Genomic DNA, 20,931 nt, shown 5'->3' with positions numbered 1-20,931 from the left:
AGCCCTAATAGGCATGGGAATATTCCTTTGGGCTTTTGCTTTTTATTTCTTCTTATAAAATTGAGACTTCGGATCCTCTATTCATCAAGATAGAGGATTGTGTTTCTTTCACATTTTGTATAATACATTTAGAAGAGTCCAGATCACTTTGCCCCAAAATCAACGAGAATCCATGTGGGTTCCACTGATTTTTTTATTATTATTATTTATAAAAAATATCACGTCAATTTTGTGATGAAGAAGCATGGGAGATAATATGTACGCTCTAAAGAGGAGGTGATCTAGGGGGTCCATCTCTAAGTCATTCATTCACCGCACATTTAAGAGAATCTAGTTCACCTCTTCGTTTGGGGAAGCAGTATGTACTACTCTGCACTTTTTCACTACACCAACAAATCGCCCCACTTCTAAAAAATTTTTGACGTGTGGGTCCCCTTAGTGGATCACAAACTAATGTTGGGTCCCCTTAGTACAATATATTATGTGTGGGTTCTAATAAGACTAACACTGTTAATCGTCGTTAAGTATATTTAAATTTTACAACGCAGAATGACTAAAATGTCCCTCGACACTTTGATCCCTTCACATTTGAAATTTGAATATATTTAACAAGGACCCACATGTTGACACGTAATATATTACATTAAGAGTACCCGACATTAGTTTATGGTCCACTATTAAAGGGCCTTACATGTAAAAACTCAATAAGAAGTGTGAGGAGAGCACAGTTTTAGTTAAAAAGTGTGAGGAGAACACAGTCTTCATAATAGGGGACGATATTGAAGGCGGTCGAATCAGAAAAAGTACCGAGTTAACTCGGGCTGGTTTTAATTTCCAACTAGACAGCTGGGGCTGTCTAATCTTTCTTTTTTACGTGGTCCTTGAAATGATTTTGCATGATTTTTAATTAACTCTCTAATCAAAAGTGTTTTGATTTTGAAGAAATTGCACTCACAATCTCACATCAAGATTTTGACAGCCCTGACCCTACTAATCCCACTTGTCTTGTGAAATGCTTTTCTGGAGAACTCAGTGCTCTTATCAGACCCTGGTAAGTTTACTCAAAATCTCAAAAACCCAATAAGAACAACAAAAAATATTCCCAGTGTTTGATGTGGGAATACAGAATACTCTCAGGTCCTTTTCAATCTTTATACACACTAACACACACAATGGCATATGCTTTTTGCTTTTTTTTTTGGGTTCTTCCTCTCTTGGATCCATTGAACAGGTGTCCCTTGCCTTTTCCTTGTTTTTTTTTAACATAATTTAGAAATTTTCAACAGTCAAAAACATTTTTCAATATATTATAGAACATAAAGTATTAAAAATATTTTTCTTATATAATTTTTAACAAATAAATTTCCTTGTAACAGAATACTATAAAATTTATCATCATTTTATATTCATTTAATGACATTTTGTAGTATTTTTAAAGGTTGGGGAAGATCCATTGAATTGAGATTCTCCTAATTTATTACATTTGTCTCTTCTTTTAATCTTTTATTTTTTTCTTTTGGAGAAATAAAAATTAAAGATCTTTTATATGGACATTTATGACATTGGTGGAAGAAGGTATGATTGATTTTGGAAATATCTTATAAATAATTTTATTTTTGGAATCTTTTAATGATCTTATTTTTCTATATTTAGTAATTTTTGTTTGTTTTAAATGAAAATTTTAGGTAGGACCATTCACATGCACTAATTAAACTCGACCTCCAATTATAATGACAACAAAAAATCAAATTGTTGGTGGAAAAATAAAGTGAAAAATCTTGTTGTCACCAACTAGCTAAAGTTGCAATTTTATGTTTATGTATAAAGGCTAGTCATAAAGGGATTTTTAGCTAAGTTGTAAGTAATTTTCAAGTCATTTTCAAGAATTATTTATTTTTTTTAGGTATAATTTTTCAAAAATTATCATGTTCATGTAATGAGATAAGATTACAATTACACTAAATTACTTTTAAAAATAAGACAAAAAAACAAAAAGTAAGATCAATTATTAAAAATTATCTGTAAAATTGAATACATGTAAAAAATGTTTGATTAGATCTTTTTCTATGCGGTTGCTCATCTAATCGCATTAACCCTTTTTCTTTACTTCGACAAAGGATTGGCAACAAGTACTTATGGAGTTAAAAAAAATTCAACCAAAATCTGTTTTAAAAAAATTCATTTGACATACCAGTTATCTTCCTTCATCTGGGCTTGGGATTGGACAAAAATTCAATTCAAAACATTTATAAAAAATATAGATTTAAAAAAAACGAATTTTTATAAATTATCTAGAAAGACTGAATTGATTCTTATTAGGTATGTAAGTAAATTATTGTTTGTGGATTAATTATTATCATAAAACGAGTTAGTGGAGTTCTAAGTGGAGATCACTAGTACGTATTTTTCAGTTATTTTGATCCATCAAAGTTTTCGATAAGGGAGTTGGGGACTGCAGAGCTGGAATGACATCAGTTTAACCGCTTCTCTCCAGTTACCTAAAAAGTACTGGTCACCACAAGTTACTGGAGAGAGGCCATGCTTGTTCTCCTCAGAGCTCTCCCCTGTTACTTTTGCCATAAGCCCATAAGTAGAGGAAACTGTGTAAGATCGAACACAGAAGAAGAAACCCCCACCCACTCCAAAACAAAACTGTCTTTCTCTCTCAAGCAAATTAATAATTCTAGTATTGTCCTTTCATTTGAAAACCCAACTGCCCTCTACTTCTTGTTCATTTGAATTCTTTTCTACAGGAATATTTTGTTCTTTCTGGGGTGGCGTTTCGTGTTTCTCCTGCAAATATCTCCACTAAGTCGTAGTTGTTCAACTTAAGACCTTCCTCTACTTCAAACCCATTTAACCCAAAACCATTCTTTTGTTGGTCTTTTGTAGTAACGAATGAAATTTCTGCTTGGGTTGGGTTTACATAACTTTTACAGAATCAAAGTGAAAGAATGCGGTTAGAGAGATTTGAGTGAACTTTGTAATGGATCTGGAGAGTGGGGTTTATGCTAATCCCATTAAGGTCAGATGGGTATTTTTTTCTTTCTCTTTTCCCTTAATCTTTTTGGTTTATTTTGTGGGTTTTAGCTAAGGGAGTTATTTTTGTTGTTGTTGCAGAAGGAATCATGGAAGACAGTATTGACTTTGGCCTATCAGAGCTTGGGTGTTGTATATGGAGATTTGAGTACTTCTCCTCTCTATGTTTATAAAAGCACTTTTGCAGAGGATATTCAGCACTCGGAGACAAACGAGGAGATTTTCGGAGTGTTATCGTTCATATTCTGGACGCTTACACTGGTGCCGCTGCTAAAATATGTATTCATCGTGCTCAAAGCCGACGACAACGGTGAAGGTGGAACTTTTGCATTATATTCACTGCTGTGCAGGCATGCTCGGGTGAACTTCTTGCCGAATTGCCAGGTTGCAGATGAGGAGCTATCTGAATACAAAAAGGATGGCATTGCTAGTCGAAACAGGGGTATTGGGTCGAGTTTAAAATTGATGTTGGAGAAGCATAAGGTATTGCAGAAGGTGCTGTTAATTCTGGCCCTGATTGGAACTTGTATGGTAATTGGTGATGGGGTCCTCACTCCGGCAATTTCTGGTGGGTAGTGGGTACCGTTTGTTCTTTTTACTTGGTTGGGTTTCTTTTAAGATTTTTCGGAACTTTGGTTCTTGACTCATATGATTATGTTGTGTTGCTCCGAAGTTTTCTCTGCAGTGTCAGGCCTGGAGCTTTCCATGTCAAAAGAACATCATAGATGTAAGACCGTTTCTTTTCTTCCTTATTTGTGTAGTTTTACATATTCTGGATTTTTTTAATCACCTCTGAATTTTTTTTGCGGCTTTCCTTGCGTGGAAATAAAGCTCCTGTGTGGTCTTAGTGGACTTCGAAGTGGATAACAGGGAAAACAGGGGGGAATATAAAAACCTTATAGAAGTAGTGTTTTCTAATGAACGCTATTGGCTTGGTAGTCATCAACCAGATGAGCATCATCTAGTGTACAAGGCACTTAATATTCTTTAGGACTTCTGACAATATTCCAAAGTCTAATTTATCAGACCAGTTGTGCTCTGCAATATTAATCCACAGAGACTACTGTAGAATGCATTCTAAATTATTTTCTTGACAAACCGATATTTTAATCTATCAGATAAGTTTTTTTTTCCCTCTTACTTTTTGGGCTGTTGATTGGGATGGGGGGCGGGTATGATTGTGGTCATTAGATCCTCGGGTTGTTTGTTTCTATGATCCCTGCAGCTTCCTGAAAGTCGTACTTATCTGTCATAGGTAACCATTACATGATCAAGGATTCTCCAATATCAATGATGGTGGAGGAATATAGATGGCTTAAAAATGGAGGGTTTTGAATGGTGACGACTGCGTAATACATAATTTTACATCTCTTACATTGCTTGTTGAATGCTGGATTCTTCCATTGCCAATTAGTTGCATTGGTATCTGCATGTCGACAAATTAACATGTTCGCTATTAAGGTTATCATTCAAAAACCACCGATTTAGGTTGCTTGCTAGTCAATCAATCATTGACACTTGATAGATCATTAAACAGAGTCCAAATTGTCAAGATCCTATCTTTATATTCATGAACATTAACTTCTGGAGTTCTACCAATAAAAAAAACCATTAAGTTCTAGAGATACCATTTTCATTATCACCCTCTCCACTAGATGTTTCCAAGTTCTCTCTGATAGTAATATTATCATCATGCTACAGTTGTCTACCTTGGTGTTCTCTCTAATATTTCACTCAGAATGTTTTCCCCCTTTTCTGCATGCTTTTGTTTTTAGTACAATCTGTGTACATTTAGGAGTTTTGTTGCATGTCAGCTTTCTCACCCTACTGGTTTCTTTCAAATTTTCAAATTTTCTTGAATCAAAATGGTGGTGAGGTGTAAAGTTGAAAATTTTGATTTGAGACCTAGATCCTCAGCTGTTCTAGTTCGTGCACACCATGTGAACACTGACCATATTGGTGACTGTAGTTTTATTTTACAACGAACCGTCTATCATCCCTAAAACCTCATTTATGTTAACTTTGACAAAGTAGAATGAAGCCAGTAGGAAGAATAGATGAGGTTGTTGATAGAAGAGGAAAAACTGATGCAGTAAGGAAATAGAAGAGATATCTGGGATGAAGAAGAGTGGAATAGAATACTCCACATCTGTGGTGAATGTTATTTATCATAATTAGAGACATAAAGATTAAAAGCATACCCCTGGTTATAAACTTAAAACTGAAAAATTTTAAAAACAAAAAGCACATGCAGGGTCTACAGAGGATCAAACATATGCAGCCTTGCCTATGTCTTTCAAGAGACTGTCTTCCAGGATTTGAACGCATGACCAAGTGTTCAGCAAGTGAGCACTTGATCTATGGCCAAAAAGTATAAGGACTAAAATACCCAATGTATTAATACTACACATAGCATATAGGGTTCTGGTCATTTTGTTTTCAAGTTAGCAAATTAGGATGATGAGATCAAGGTTCTTGTATTTTTGTTGGGGAGGGGGCCGGAAAGGAAAGTGGGAACACAGTGGTGAGTTTGAAGAGGAAAAGGGGGAAGAAAATCTTGCATCCATAGTCATGCTATACTTACTGTGAGCAAACTTAATAAACTTTCTATTCCATATCTAAAATCTGTTTGATTACAAGTAGTTGAAAAAGGTGAAACAAAGACACTCCTATTGCTGCTGTTAGACTGATATAAATATCGAAACTAACTAGCCTATCTTATGGCAGACAGACTATCGTCCCTTCTTGTCGCATTAGAATATTAGACTTGGAGAAAACAAATTTTCGGCTTAGTATCCTCTGTTATGAAGCGAAATCCATGTTCAGCAGCTGAGATTCTGTGGTTGGGAGACCCTACCCCTTCCTTCTCTTGATCCCCTTCTTCTTCTTATCCTGTGTTTGTGTTCTTATTTCTTATATAAACAGAAAAGAAAGAAAAAGCAATAGAAGTTTCAGTTGTATTCAGCTTGTTCATCGTAATTGTGTTGATCTTGGCTGTGATCAATCTCCACTGGTTTCCTCCGTTTGAGGTTGACTTTTGCATTATCCATAGAGACAATCTGAATTGACATACGAGAAGGGAAAATACTCCTCTGCCTGGGAAGCTTGGTTGTTGGAAGGTCCTTGGATTGAAGGAACTTCACATCGAGTATACCTTGTTTGAAGAAAGTTCTCCCATAATCACAGTGTGGTTGCTGTGCCTTCTTATCGAATGACAATTACACATCTTTATGGGTAGAACAACGCATTGCATGATGTTGATAAACCCATGCATAGGGTGGGTGATCTTCCATTTTGATCTTGAGATTAGCATTGGTCATCCACACAAATTTGTAGGGTGTAGGATGTGGCCCTATCTTCAAACTGAGCTCTGAACAACATTTTCAATAGATAGCATTGGTACAACGACTATTAGTGTTGCTATGTCTCATTCTTCTATACAGCATTGCACCATTTTCCCTTCCATGTCTTTCACCTTTCTCAGCTGTTCCCTTGCATTCTTTAACTTTTAACGGAAGGATTGCAACTGCTGGTTTGTCAATGCTTTGATACTATGTGAAAATCTGTCACAGGAGAACCAGCAATAGCAACTAGAAGAAGAGGAAAAGGAGGAAACTATAGAGAATGGTGAATAAAGGGTTATTAAGAAAAATAGCTGAATAAGCACAGGAGGTGAGTTTGGTGGAAGAAGGTGTGGTTTGCATATGATATTCTTTGACTGTTATTCCTAGGTAGCCATTGAGAGGAGGATGAATCAGTGTACTCAAAGTTCTCTTTAATATGGGGATGCTTCTTTAATCTCAAGTCAAGATAGTTCAGGACAATCCCCTAGTTATCATCCATACACAGATACGTCCACCACACACCACAATGTGGCTAGGTCTGCCAAACAGTGTCCCACCACTCTGCAATTGAAACACTCCAATATATACACAAAATAATAAACCAGAAACACAAGACAATAAATTTACATGGTTCGGCCAAATTGCCTACGTCCATGGAGTAATGCTTTAAAAAGGGCTTTGTATTTACTCCATACTCTCCAACTAAAAATTTGATCAATACAATGATCATAAAGCACCCACTCTTAATACATTCAATATCTAGAACACCCACTCTAACATAAACTCTTGCACCCACAAGAAAATGAGGCTACAATCTCAAACAATTCATACCGAACAAAAAACTACTTGAAAGGTAAAACTATTCAAATTAAGAAGATTACAATAGGAAACTCGCCCACTTTATTCAATATTTTCATTAAAATGCACCTGTGGGCTTCTTCTCTATACCAATGTTGCTTATTGGCTTCTTCTCTTCGTTTTTCTTGGTCTACATGCGCAAAAAAAAACTCAAAAACCCTCTGTTGTTTCCCTCAAATTTGAGTTTTTGAGGAGAAAGAATGTGAATGTTCAGGAACCGTCCAATTATACCTTTTGGATGAATCCCAAATGGAAGCTAACTTTGGAACCTTTGGGTAATCACTTTAAAGTGGCGGGCCAAATCTAGGCTGTTGGATCTTTTAGGTTATATAAGATCGAAACACACTTCATAGGTTTATTTCAAATGGAATATTCTCTTATTCTATCATAAATTTATGATGTACTAGCCATTTTAATCATCATGCTTTGCAGTGCACCATATATACATGCTCCTGACCAACCAAAATCCATGCGATGGAATCTTTTCCGTCTTGAGTACTAAAATTCCAAGCGCATCAATCTTAGCCCTTAAAAGATCTTTATGCTTGGCCTTCTGATAGCCCTTGGATTCACATCATTCAAGCTTTTATAATTACATTCCCCCCTAGGACATGATTCTTCTTTCAAAAATGACCCCCAAAACTCTTCAAAATCATCCATTTACCTATGTTTCAAAACAACATCATAGAGAGCAATTTCTCTTTAATCTCCAAATTGTCCAGATTTGTTTCCATATTGTGCACCTCACGAGAAACACCATAACTCTTTCATTTGATGTCGGAATCACAATCCAAAAAGTTTTGAAAAGAGAACTTCATAAACTACATTTTTTTCAGTCGAAATTGAACCAAAAAAAAAACTGCATGAGAATCCAAAAATTCATTCAAGATAACCCTTGTGCAGTGATCTGTGAAATCTGCCATACTAGGGAATCTTCACTTCACCCAGAATTCCCAAATCTTCTCAACAGCACTCAATACCATTGTAGTAGTGCTAGTCACCCTCTAAAAACATAATAAACTCCCAAAATCTTCTATGGAACCTTCACTTCAGGACAAGCCACACACTCTTAGCACATATTGCATTTTGGTTGCCAACAATGACAACACATGCAGTCTTAGCCAATGGATCAACAACATTCATTTACAGCTTGGAGATGTTTTAGAGATGCATTGCCAACTAGATATAATTTGTTGAAAAGGAAGATCTTGGTGCAACCAAATTACTGTTTTTGCTTGGTAGGGTTTGAAAGTAGAGACAGCATCTTTTTTCATTGTCACTTTAGTTGGTGTGGAGGGGTATGTTTTAAATGTTGACAACCAAAAGGAGGGCACTGGTAAGGCTTTATGATGCTTCTGATTGGGTGAGGAATCATAAGGAGGCACCGGAGAGGATCGGAATAATTGTGAAGCTGGCACTTTATGCAACTATTCAGCACCTTTGGACTGAGAGGAACTATTGGATATTCAGGGACAAGACTAGGACAGTTGAGTAGTTAATTGGAGCCATTGTGGATGATGTGAAGGTAATTGTGCTGCTTTGTACATTACTAGTGAGCAGACTGCCCCCAAGCCATTTATATAGCTGAGAAGTGGAATATTCAATTTGTATGGAAGAATAGGATTACAAAAGCTTGTTCCTGGTTTAGGCCTCCTCAAATATGACCTCACTGCACTATGATGGAGCATTAATGGATTCAATAGCTACATTTGGTGGGTTGCTAAGACATAATTCTGGCAGTCCTATTATGTCATCTGCTGGTAGAGAGCAAGAGCTTTCGGTATTGGCAATGGAATTGCAAGCCATCTTTAGAGGGATTCAAATCTGCAATCAAGAAGGTGTTTGAAGGTTTCCAAATAAAAGGGGTATGACTTAGTAGAGTAGTGAGAAAATATATGCAAAGCTGAGGCGTCGTTTCCAATATGACCTCAAATAGAGCTGATTGGAAGGCAGTGTGATCCATGTAGCCGACCCCATCTAGTTGGGATACTGAGTTGTTGTTGATGTGGTAAATGACACCAAGATTCTTGAACTTGGTTTAGACCCCCAACTTTGCTAGCCAAAAAAGCGAGTTGGTGAACTTCTTTCAGTTGTGAATTCCTTTGATGGTTTTGGTAGGTTTTTTCACCTCGTTTGGTCATGAAACAATTCAAAGTTAAGAGTAGATTTGTACAGGTGAAGGAACAAGTGTTTGCAGAAAAGGGAAGGAGGAAGAAGAGAGAATGAGAGGATTGATTACTAGAGCATGTAGAGCTCCCCACCTATTTCTTTCATTAAAAATAGCTTTGATATTACATGGGCCTCTAGGGAGGTAAAAAGTAAACAAGGGAAATTACCACTTAATATGACTTACAAGAAGACATGACACAAGTACTCTTTAGGAGGTCCTGCACAGTTTTATATCTTTATTCACAAGAGTTAAGTTAGAATTTTTTAAGCTGCTTTAGCCTTTTAGGTAGCCTAAAGCAATGTGTGAAAAGTCAGGCACCTAAGCAACAATTTGTCAAAACAGTATGTTAGATGTCATTTACCAAGAAAAAAAATTGAGAACTTGTATATACAAGGAATTCTCAGGATAGTGGAATCAATAGCTTATGTTCAAGGAATTCCCTCAATTTAAACTCAATGTGAAAGTTTAGAAATAGATACACATTTTTGAAAAGCTGTGAAGGCTAAAATCCCTCCATCCAAGTTTATTTTTTCTTTTGCCAGAGCAGCAGCAGAAAGATGCAGTATTTTAATCGTCAACTATGTCCGATCACAAGGGGTCTCCTTATGCCCTAGACTTGTTGCATGTAGTTAAGAATGCCCCCTTTTTTTTTCTTTTTTTTTGATGAATTATAAACTTTACTAAAGCAAGAGAAAAAAAAGGAAATGTACAAAGGATGAAAGAGGGGGCTTGTGGGGGATCAACCAGGAAAGGGGGGGGGGTGACCAGCCTTCGAGAGGAAGATTGGAGGGGAGAACTAATACCCCAGGTAACAACAATGTGCTTGTTCCTTAGGTATCAACAACAAGGGGATGGGGGAATGACTAAAGTCTAGAAGAGACATCAAAACAAATGACTTTCCAAATCAAGTCAAGAGGACGCGATTTGGAAGTCCGTCTCCTGAGGTTTTGCTCCCACCACAAATGGTGGATGGTGGCACCAAAATACTGGCTTATCAAGTTGGTCACAAATGGTAGACCCTAAATAGATTCTCAACACCAAGGACCAATCTCGAGCAAAGCCATCGGAATGTCTCAAACGAGGCCAAATGGAAGCAAGAGCTTTCATCCAAAGGGAGCTAGCAAACAGGCAGGTGAAGAAGAGATGTTCAATGTCCTCTGAACCAATTCCAACAAATGATGCAATTGGGATTGGTAGGGATATGGCAGCCAATGAGGAAAAGCTGGGTAGGGAGGCCATTGTTAAGCCCCTTATAGATACATTACTTTTTGCTCATAAAGTTTGAGGGTGGAATTTGAATACCTTTGTCTTTCTTGGGCGATGCTGCAGGATTTCATGATTTGTTTTATGGTTTTTGAAGCTATCCGGCATTGGAGGTCTTGACTCCTGATCACTGTTAGTGCACATCTGGATAGCACAAAAAGGGAGTTTTCTCCATGGTTGAAAATTTTGGTGGAATTAGTCATCATCTGGAATTCTTACTGCACAAAGATTACTCCATAACAAGTACAGGGATTCACACAAATTTGTGGTACTCATTTTTATTTTAAATAGTGACAGAGATTGTTGTCAAAGGTTTGCCTAGGCATCCAGAGTTTTTTGGGTCGTACACAGCAACAAGACTTGTTTGACACAAGAAAAGCAGCCACCTTGGATGCCTAGATTTCTCCTTATGACAGCACACTATATATACTTTTAGTCTTTTGGGTTGTAATGAATACAATTATATTTGTATATACTCTTATTCTTTTGGTCTGTACCGAACATGATTATATGCTTTGTTTCTTCTATGTTCATTTTCTCATGTGAGGTTGGTACTAGAATATTTATATTATTGCATTAAAATGGCTTCTAAGTGGCTTAGAATTATAATTATACAAAATCATTTTTACTATATTAGTTATCCTAGGGATTGCCAATGCTCACAGTGGTGTGGGTGGCCTGGGCCTCCTCTTTGTGCCGTGCAGTAGAGTGGATCTGGCGTCCAAAACATGGCTGCACATCTCCATCATGAACATTAGGTTGTTTTGAAGTTTACTGGTTTTATTGGGAAGAAACACCATTTGCTTGGATGATATCTGTTTTGCCTGTGTAGCTGCCAGAGACCTGGTAAGACCAACTAAGCAGAAGATTGGCAGGGAAGAGGGGAGAGAGAATAAGAGAATGGGGGGGGGGGTGATAACTTCTTTTCTTGCTTTCTGCGGGGATTGCATCTTTTATACACATTCTCTCTGCTGAGATTGTTATGGTCCCACATTTCCTTAGTGATTCCTGACAATTGGGGTCATTTCTACCCAATGAAACATTGCCACTTGATGTTCTGTCTCACTTTATTACGCTCCCCATTACACCATGTAATCCTTTAGGAATGCAGGTTGTCTCCCAATCCTGGAGGTCCTGCATGGTGCTGCTGCCATGTCCGCACTCTCTCCCATCTGTGTGGTTCTGCTGTCACGTTCACACTTCCCCCTCCAGCTGTCCTTCAGGACCTTGCATGGCTTCATCAGAGGTCAGGATCATGTCAGCATTTCTAGTGTCTGTTTAGGAGATAACAACAAGCAGTCAGACTGATTCCAACTTCAAGTGTTTTCAATTCAATCAGGATAGGATAGTGTTGGCCTTTCAAATATTGACAAAATTATAATTTTGATCCTATCATAATTTTTTCTGAGAGCAAGGATCATTCTGTTGCTTCTTGTGTGCTAAAATGAATTTCTAAAAGTAAATCTATCAATAAAAAAAGGCTGGATATAGTAACCAGGAGAACATATCTGCGAGGTATCACAAATTTCTGGCAATGACCACCAGTTATGTCCACGAATTTGATTCCTTCAAATTCTTTAGTGGTGGATACAGAATCAGCCAAACACCTCTCTACATCAAGCAGGGTCTTAGATAATTCTTCTTTCCCCACAAAACTCTTCTGATTCTTGGTTTTTCTTTATGTAGTCATATTGACAATCATGTGTTCACACAAAAATTGAAACAAATATTCTGTATGAGTAACAATCAGTCTACCTATAAAGTTCTGTGATTTTGCAGATGTAGAGCTCCCGGTGGCCTGTATCATACTGGTATGTTTGTTTGCTCTCCAACATTACGGCACCCACCGAGTGGGATTCCTGTTTGCACCAATCGTTTTGACATGGCTTTTATGCATCAGTGCGATTGGTGTGTATAACATACTTCACTGGAATCCTCATGTCTATCAAGCCCTCTCCCCATATTACATGTACAAATTTTTGAAGAAGACACGAAGGGGAGGTTGGATGTCCTTAGGTGGGATCTTGTTATGCATTACAGGTACTTGATAAGCATGTTAACATATCTCAATTTTCGTGCCAGAACATGCGTTCCGATGTTCATTGTCATTGTTGCAGGTTCAGAAGCTATGTTCGCGGATCTTGGACATTTCTCTCAGTTATCAATTCAGGTAAAAATTAGTGGGCATTACCCAAATATTATTGGAGGTTGTGAATATAATATTCTTTATATAAACCTTTAGATATATACTTATATAGTATAACTAGTCTGCTCATTTTTTTGACCTATCTGGTGCATCTTTGTGTTCTTCCCATGTCCATCCTTCTTGTTGTCAATTTGTGGTAAATATTATTCTCAAAAGATGGGTGAGACCAATTTGCTGATATTGCTAAACATCATGGTCTGTAAACTTTCATTGAGCTTAATACGAGAAGAATTTTCATCCGCATTTGACTATAGTAGTGGTTGCTCCCTTCCTTTACCAGTCCCTCTTTCTACCTTTGTCAGGTTTGCTTAAATACAAATAGCAAGTCCCACCAATGCATCTCTTTTAAAATTTGATATCTCCTTTTTTCAATTATTATACTACATTCTTGTGGCTTCTTGGTTGTCTGAAAAAAGGCTTTAACCTTCATTGTAAATTCCCTTTATGAGATCCACTTTAAGGCATTGAAATCCATAATAGAATTGTTAATCTAACTTGAGATCTTTCTCCATGTAGCATGTTAATTGCTGGGACTTCATGACATGGTGATGGGACATAATGTTCTGCTTGTAGTTCCTGTTCTTACTTACTATTTTCTTATTTCAGTTTTCACATTAGAACATCGCAGATCACGAGGGTCTGGGAGGGGAAAATGTACACAGCCTTACCCTGCTTCATGGAGAGGCAGAGAAGTTGTCAAACTGGATTACTTACCGAACCAGTTTAGTAGAAGTAGTAGGGTTGGCCAATTTACTGGCTTGATCAATTAATTGACAAATCATGACCCATGACTCCATGAGTAAAATTTTCAGATGAGCAGATTTGCCATGACCTATGGTGCCAGAAGTCATTCTGGTACATCAACTATTAAGTGCCTTGTGGCCCTTCATCTAATGCTCAAATTAGGAGCAATTGAGAGCAGTTTTAGCTACTGTTCCAAGGTTCCACAAACCTGATGGTGTCACTGGAGTATCCTTACATATGATGGGTCAAGGTCAAACCTAAAGCATTTTAGAGGCTGGAACTTAAGACTGTCCAATTCAATCAGCTAGCCAGGCTTTGATTGCCATGGTCTCAAGGTACCTTAAAATGTTAAGTTTGGATCTGCAGAATTGCTGAAGAAATAACCTAGAAATCTCCAACATATAGGAATCATTTTTCATATTTCAAATCATAAGTTGATGAAATGACTGCGCCAAAGAATCAACTTGAGTACGTGTTTGATCCACTTTATGAAAGTGAGATCTTGCAAAAGGACCACAAGGCCCGGATCTGCTCATATGGGCTATGTGGTAAAGAAAATGGGCTCTAAGATCACTTTTTATGCTTGAACTGCAACACGTATGCTCATGTGCCAAGTTACCATTCATAGCCGTGAACTTTTATTATGCTTATATAATATGATGTTGAACGATCAACCACAAGTTAATGTAGTCCTAGATTGGTAGGAGATTAACTAGGGGCCAATAAACCAGGATCTATTATGATTCATGAACAGACAAAAATAGGTAGTCTGGTCAATTTTAGGGTTAAGGTTAGCTTAGGGTTATGGTTGAATGATGGGGTTTTGATAAATGAATGTAGTTCCGGCTATTAGTTAAGGGTTAGCATTTCCTTGATGTTAGAATATTGCTAGAACTGAAGTTTCAGCAATTTAGGGTGGAGTTTGGGTTTTGGAAATTTGAAGATGAGAGAATATAGGTTTTTGGAAACTGTGGATGAGATTTGGATTGAGTTTGAAGCCACTGGAGGGGATGAATTGATCCATATTTGGGTGAAAATGATGACTGGATGAGTTTGGTGAGTTTTGGAGTTTCCTCAGAAGAACCTAAGATGGAGGTTTCTAGGGTTTGAGTGAAGCAACAGGGTTGCAGCTTGGTCAAGTTCTCTAATGGACCAGGGGAGTATTCAATCACAAGGGCAAAGGTGTTTGATAGCTGGATTGCTGGAATGATCTGTGAATGGTTTAGGTCACGAGGAAGTTGAGAAAAACAGGAAGGGAACGTTATGGTTTGGGGTTGTAGAGGATTACAAGAAGAGTAGGGGTTGGGGATGATTCAACTTACACTACTGTGAGGAAAAAAGGTTGACTGGCTGAGATGAAGACCTTGAATTTTGATGAAGAATATTCAGCGACAAGAGAGAACTTCCAGATTTTGCAGCCTTGGGGCTACAACACCAACAACAAGAAGCCTTGTCCCAACTAGATGGGGTCTGCTACATGGTTTCTTGTTTTCCAATCAGCTCTATTTGGTAGCCTTGGGGCTTGCTAGGAGAAAATTTGATTTTGGGGTGGGGGTGGGATAGGGTATTAACCACTAATCCAGAGGGTAGAAATGCTCAAAACAATCAAATTCTTTTTTATTTTATTTTTTTAAAGGTGGGATTTTGTGTTAAGAAAAAGGGATAAAATGTAGAGAAGGCTTTATTCTCTTAGAACCCCTTAGTAGGAGGGGTTAGGAGAACTTAAACAAGGAGGGCATTCCCTCCTAATCAATATCCCAAACAGAAAAATAAGCCCAATTACAAATCTGTAATGAGCATGTGCTTCCGCATCTTTCTTAATTAGATCGTCTAGTTCTTCAGAATCGTAGAATACTGAGTAGGATCCCACCAAAGTTGCTGCTGCCCCAGCTGAACCCTTGTCATATAATCTGCTCACTGGTTTTGTTCTCTTCACACATGCCTAAACTCTTTCTTTCTTATCATTGCTGCCACTTGCATTATTCTTCTTTCTGTAGCTTGACACTTCCAAGGTCTTTAAATAGTCCCATCAAGAACATCCACTACTAATTTGAAATCAGATCTGATGGAGACCTCTTCTTGAGTGCAAATTTGGATCCCTCTAAGAATGGCTTGAAGCTCCATAGCCAAGATTGAGACTCTTCTCCTCTGCCAGCATATGCCAGGATTGGACTTCCTGAAGAACTCATTAGTAAACCCCCCCCCCCCTCCAATATATATCTATTGGATTCAATAATGTCCTGTCACAGCGCAAAGAAATCATATTTATAGGTGGCCTAAACCAGGTGCAGGCCTAAGGAATCCTACTCTCCAAGCTGCATGGATATTCCACTCCACTTCTCAGCTATATATCCAACCTGGGCAGTTCACTAACTACTAATGCATGGAGCACCACATTTCATCCTCACATCAGTGACTGCAATTAGCTGGTCTTTTGGCTGATTTTATCTTTGAAAATCCGATAGTTCCTCTCAGCACGAAGTGCCAACTTTGCAATTACAAATCAATTAAATTCTTTTTCAATAATTCATCTATATTTGAAGCCACAATAGTTTATGTAGCTTTCAAATTCAAATTAGTACTCACTTAAACTAGGATTAGGTTTACTGACTACTCAATGGCAATTGGCAAGTCATAACCAGATTAGAACTTCTTAAGGCTGACGTAAAGGACTACTTAAAGCTTAAAAAACTAAATCTATGCCCATGATATTTATTGCCTCCCTATACACCTCCCCCAAAACCTAATGGTGCTGGTTTGGGGAGTAATCCATATGCTTGAAGCCTGCTTTAGACGGCTGAACTGCATCATAAGTATAGTATTAATACCTAGACAATACTACAAAACTAGCATACAAACAAATATCAAAGAGTATATCTCTGGAAACTGCAATATGCAGTTAAGTATCCTACATGAGGGGGCTTGTATTGTGGTTTCATTTATAGTTTTATGGTATAAATGTAATTAATCCTTTTTTGTGATATTTGATTGGTTTTTCAAGATGTTTTATGGTATAAATGTAATTAATCCTTTTTGTAATATTTGATTGGTTTTTCGAGATGTATGTGATAAATATCATGTTTGGTTTTCCCTGAAAATATTTTTTATATTTGGTGGGTGGCAGAGCAGGGTAATTGCCAAATATTTGGATGAGCATTTGTGGAGGGGAATTTTATCTGATGAATTTTACATGATATCCACTGTATACCTAATAATAATCCATATCTCCTGACACATCTGATTAACGGTGACTGCTGCTAATATGCTTTTGGGATGTCTGATTTTTCATGTGTTTATTGAATATATTTAAAAAAGGCTTAGGTGTAATAAGATAAGTTTTAACATATCTAGTTGCAAAAACACAAAAGATTAACCCTAAACCTCATACCTCATGCAGGGAAAGCATAGGCCCAACCATTAAGTGAAACACCTTAAAGGGTAATACTAATGTATCATACTTAAAACATTGATGAAGTGTTTGGCTTGGTGTTTGGATCTATGCTTTGCATGCATGAGGTTTATGGTTAGTTTTCTTAAGGAGAGTTCTTGACACTGATTATCCTCAAACAGGCCATGTGACATGAATCTAACAAAACCAGACACATTTCTTCAGATCCAAACTTATGTAACATTGATGTGGCTTGTTTATGTGACACAATTCTGGGATGAGCACTTATTAACCAATTCTCACCAACCTACCCCCCCCCCCCCAAATACCAAAATAAAATAAAGTAACACAGATAATTTGATACACTGGAGCTCATACAAATGAACTGATGCCTTTACAGATTGCTTTTACCTCCGTGGTTTATCCATCCTTGATACTTGCATATATGGGACAAGCCGCTTATCTGTCCAAGCATCACACCATTGAAAGTGTCTACCGGATTGGATTTTATGTATCCGTACCAGGTAACTATTTTGTTTTTTCTGATAGAGGCAAGCAACTGAATTATAGTAATGGTGTTTTGTAATAATTTGAGCGGACGAATTTATTGTGTTAGAGAGGATTAGGTGGCCAGTTCTGGCAATAGCCATACTTGCAGCAGTTGTTGGAAGCCAGGCCATAATTACAGGGACCTTCTCAATCATCAAGCAATGCTCCGCTTTGGGTTGCTTCCCAAGGGTCAAAATAGTTCATACATCATCTGAAATACATGGGCAGATCTATATACCTGAAATCAACTGGATTTTACTACTGTCATGCTTGGCTGTTACAATTGGATTCAGGGACACAAAACGTATGGGTAATGCTGCAGGTATGCTATCATGATTAAAATAATTCCATCTGAATATTCCTGCTTGAATTGATTATGTATTTTATATTCGAGAGAATTGATGTTGTTGTCTGACGATCATCTGAATATTCCTACTGGGTTGACCTTTTTTTATAGAATTTATCTCATTTTCAGATGATCGACCAACACCAATTTTTAAGAGAAATATAGCTATCTCATTATAATTCTTTATTGGTAGCGATTTTAAACTTAACCAGTGAAACAGAGGTTACACTGCAAAAACAGATATTTAGTCCAGGATCTCAGTATTGAAGAAGCAATAGGAGAACCTTTCAATTGATTTTTTTGTTGATTTAGACTTTTCCTGACTATTATAAATTTTTCATTGAACAGGCTTGGCGGTGATAACTGTCATGCTAGTCACCACATGCCTGATGTCTCTGGTTATGGTTCTTGTGTGGAATCAGAGTGTCTTGCTTGCTGTTTGCTTTATATTCTTCTTTGGATCCGTTGAGGCACTCTACTTTTCAGCCTCCCTTATCAAGTTCCTTGAAGGGGCATGGCTCCCTATTGCTCTTGCCTTCACCTTCTTGGTTGTCATGTATGTTTGGCATTACGGCACACTCAAGAAATATGAATTTGATGTCCAAAACAAGGTTTCTATCAACTGGCTACTGACCTTGGGTCAAGGTCTGGGGATTGTACGTGTCAAGGGCATTGGTCTTATACACACTGAGCTTGTGTCTGGAATCCCTGCAATTTTCTCCCATTTTGTCACCAACCTCCCTGCCTTCCACCAAATTCTGGTCTTCTTCTGTGTCAAATCTGTCCCTGTTCCACACGTTCGGCCTGAGGAACGGTTCCTTGTGGGCCGGATTGGCCCAAAAGAGCACAGGCTTTATAGGTGCATTGCACGTTATGGGTACCGTGATGTGCACAAGGATGATTTAGAGTTTGAAAAGGACCTTGTTTTTAGCATAGCAGAATTTATTCGCTCGGATAAACCAGAGCCCAGCGGAGGAGGGGTGGACTTGGAGAAGTATGATGAGAAAATGACTGTAGTTGGAACATCTGCAACAAATTCTGAAGGGCTACGTATCTGTGAAGACGGAAATGGAGCTGAAGCTGCTGGTCCTTCGGAGGTGAAGGAAGTACATTCTCCAATGGTGCACAGGAAAAGAGTGAGGTTTGTGTTGCCTGAGAACCCAAAGATCGATAATGCTACACAGGAGGAGCTTGGGGATCTGATGGAAGCAAGGGAGGCTGGGTTGGCATTCATACTCGGACACTCTTACGTAAGAGCTAGACGTGGTTCGAGCTTGATGAAGAGGTTGGTGATCAATGTTGGGTATGATTTCTTGAGGAGGAACAGCAGGGGGCCATCATATGCTCATAAAATCCCTCATGCATCTATCCTCGAGGTGGCAATGATCTGCAATGTGTGACTTTGGTTTCTACATGTTTTTGTTTATATCATGTTTGTGTATATCATAGATTGGGAAGAAAGAAAAAGAAAACTTCCAAGCTACAGATTTCTGAGTTAAGGAATGGCATTGATGGTGGGGATGTAGTGTCTCACAAGTCTACATTGTTCAGAATGTGATGGAATCATCATTTGTAGTTATCAATGCCTGTAACACACCCACCCCTGTAACTTATAATTTTGGAAATGAAATTCAGCAGCCAGCTTTTGGTTCTCAAGGACTTTATCATTGCTTGACCTATAGCACTTCAGAGATCATTTTTGAAGAAATTTATGCTCATCTACTTCTGGATTAGAACATGCTGGAATCTTTTTGTGGAATGCAATGGATTAGGACCTGTTTTTGTCACATGGCTTTTCCAAAAAATGGGATTGAGAACAGAAGCCCAGCCCATGAACGGAGACGTTGGGATAGTGATGGCCCATAACAAAGGCCCAGCCCATGAACCTCGACATTCGGATTGGGATGGCCCATAGCAAAGTGCATGCAAAGCTGATTAAGGAATCTTGGGTTTTTTTTTCTTTTCTTCTTATTTTATAACATTTTATGGCTTTTTTATGTACGACTGGAAAAATAGTCAAATCAGATTTATTAAATCTTCATTATTTAAAACTAAAATATTTCCCTTTGTGTTTTTCAAAATTGTAAGTGATATATGCTGACGTACATGGTTGAAGAGAATGACACGTGGCGGCAACTGGTTAGGAATCAACTAATGGTACGTGGCATGCGGTGATCAAGCGTGGGTGAACGCTCATTAGCGTTTACTTAACTTACCAATAATAGTATTGATTAGTGGTTACTCAAAATAAGAAAAAGAAAAAAACTTACCGATTATAGTATTGCATTCATAACTGAAAAATATAATACTAATTTAATGGATTATTGTTACTATTTGAAATTTTTTTAATTTTTTATTATTTGTTTATTTCTGTAATGGAAAGGGGTGGTCTGGTTCTACTCGAATGTTTGGAACGTAGAAAATAATCCTCAACTTTCAGAATTGGCTTTTCTTTTCTTGGCTACCAAATGCAGCCTAAACCTAATATTGCCGTGGGGCCCAGTAGATAAAGTCCTTATCAAAATAATTAGCATATTATCATAATGGGTTGTTTAATAAGCAATGACCGGTACGTACCTCAAAGAGGGTTGAACGCAGGCCTACCACAAGTCGGGAAGCCACCTCCGACAATCAAATCAGTAATTGCACCACTCAGATAGCCCTACTAAGTTGCAAAGTGAAAACGAAAAATCACATAGACAAAAGGTATGATAAAGTTACCTTGGCCTTGCTTGGGTGCAGGGTTTATAGGTTTTACCTCGAAATGTGGATCGTCGGATCTATTCGAAGGGTTTACTTGTGGAGTTGTGGTTAATTTGATCTTAGAGTTTGAATTCCTTTAGGATTTGGGTATCTCGAAGAGTATTGACTTCTCCCTTTATGCTGACTCATTTCCTTCTGTGTCTCCAAATTCCACCTAAACTAGGAGTTTTACCTTTCTCATATTGTCGTTGGTTTCCTTGTTGCGCATACCATATCTTTCGTTCTTCAAGTTTGACCTCATTCCGGCTGAACCCGATCGAG

General features: G+C 37.8%; 1 protein-coding gene across 2 annotated transcripts; it reads left to right on the top strand.

Annotated features, from left to right (window-relative positions):
- Positions 1-2,406: 2,406 nt before the first annotated feature.
- On the top strand, positions 2,407-19,854 carry LOC149006953 (potassium transporter 6-like). 2 transcript variants are annotated; one of them, XM_089164657.1, is made up of 8 exons: positions 2,407-3,025; positions 3,121-3,607; positions 3,725-3,766; positions 12,454-12,714; positions 12,792-12,844; positions 17,413-17,536; positions 17,629-17,883; positions 18,256-19,854. In XM_089164657.1, the coding sequence occupies exons 1-8, from the start codon at positions 2,987-2,989 to the stop codon at positions 19,305-19,307; spliced, it is 2,313 nt and encodes a 770-aa protein (XP_089020783.1). In that variant the 5' UTR covers positions 2,407-2,986; the 3' UTR covers positions 19,308-19,854. The 2 variants fall into 2 exon arrangements, with proteins under 2 accessions (XP_089020783.1, XP_089020782.1); XM_089164656.1 differs by having other exon boundaries at positions 3,713-3,766; positions 18,256-19,853.
- Positions 19,855-20,931: the final 1,077 nt, after the last annotated feature.

Source organism: Hakea prostrata, chromosome 8, assembly GCF_041222555.1.
Source record: "Hakea prostrata isolate BN-2017 chromosome 8, UWA_Hpros_2, whole genome shotgun sequence".
Classification (NCBI taxonomy): Eukaryota; Viridiplantae; Streptophyta; class Magnoliopsida; order Proteales; family Proteaceae; genus Hakea; species Hakea prostrata.
The sequence above is the reverse complement of the archived record's forward strand: the minus strand, read 5'-3'. Positions and strand labels throughout refer to the sequence as shown.

Excerpts from the sequence above, each read along its gene's own strand:
- LOC149006953 (XM_089164656.1), top strand. The coding sequence starts at position 2,987 with ATGGATCTGGAGAGTGGGGTTTATGCTAATCCCATTAAG. Across the intron at positions 12,715-12,791 it reads GATCTTGTTATGCATTACAG|GTTCAGAAGCTATGTTCGCG; the intron begins GTACTTGATAAG and ends TCATTGTTGCAG. Across the intron at positions 17,537-17,628 it reads ATTTTATGTATCCGTACCAG|AGAGGATTAGGTGGCCAGTT; the intron begins GTAACTATTTTG and ends TTATTGTGTTAG.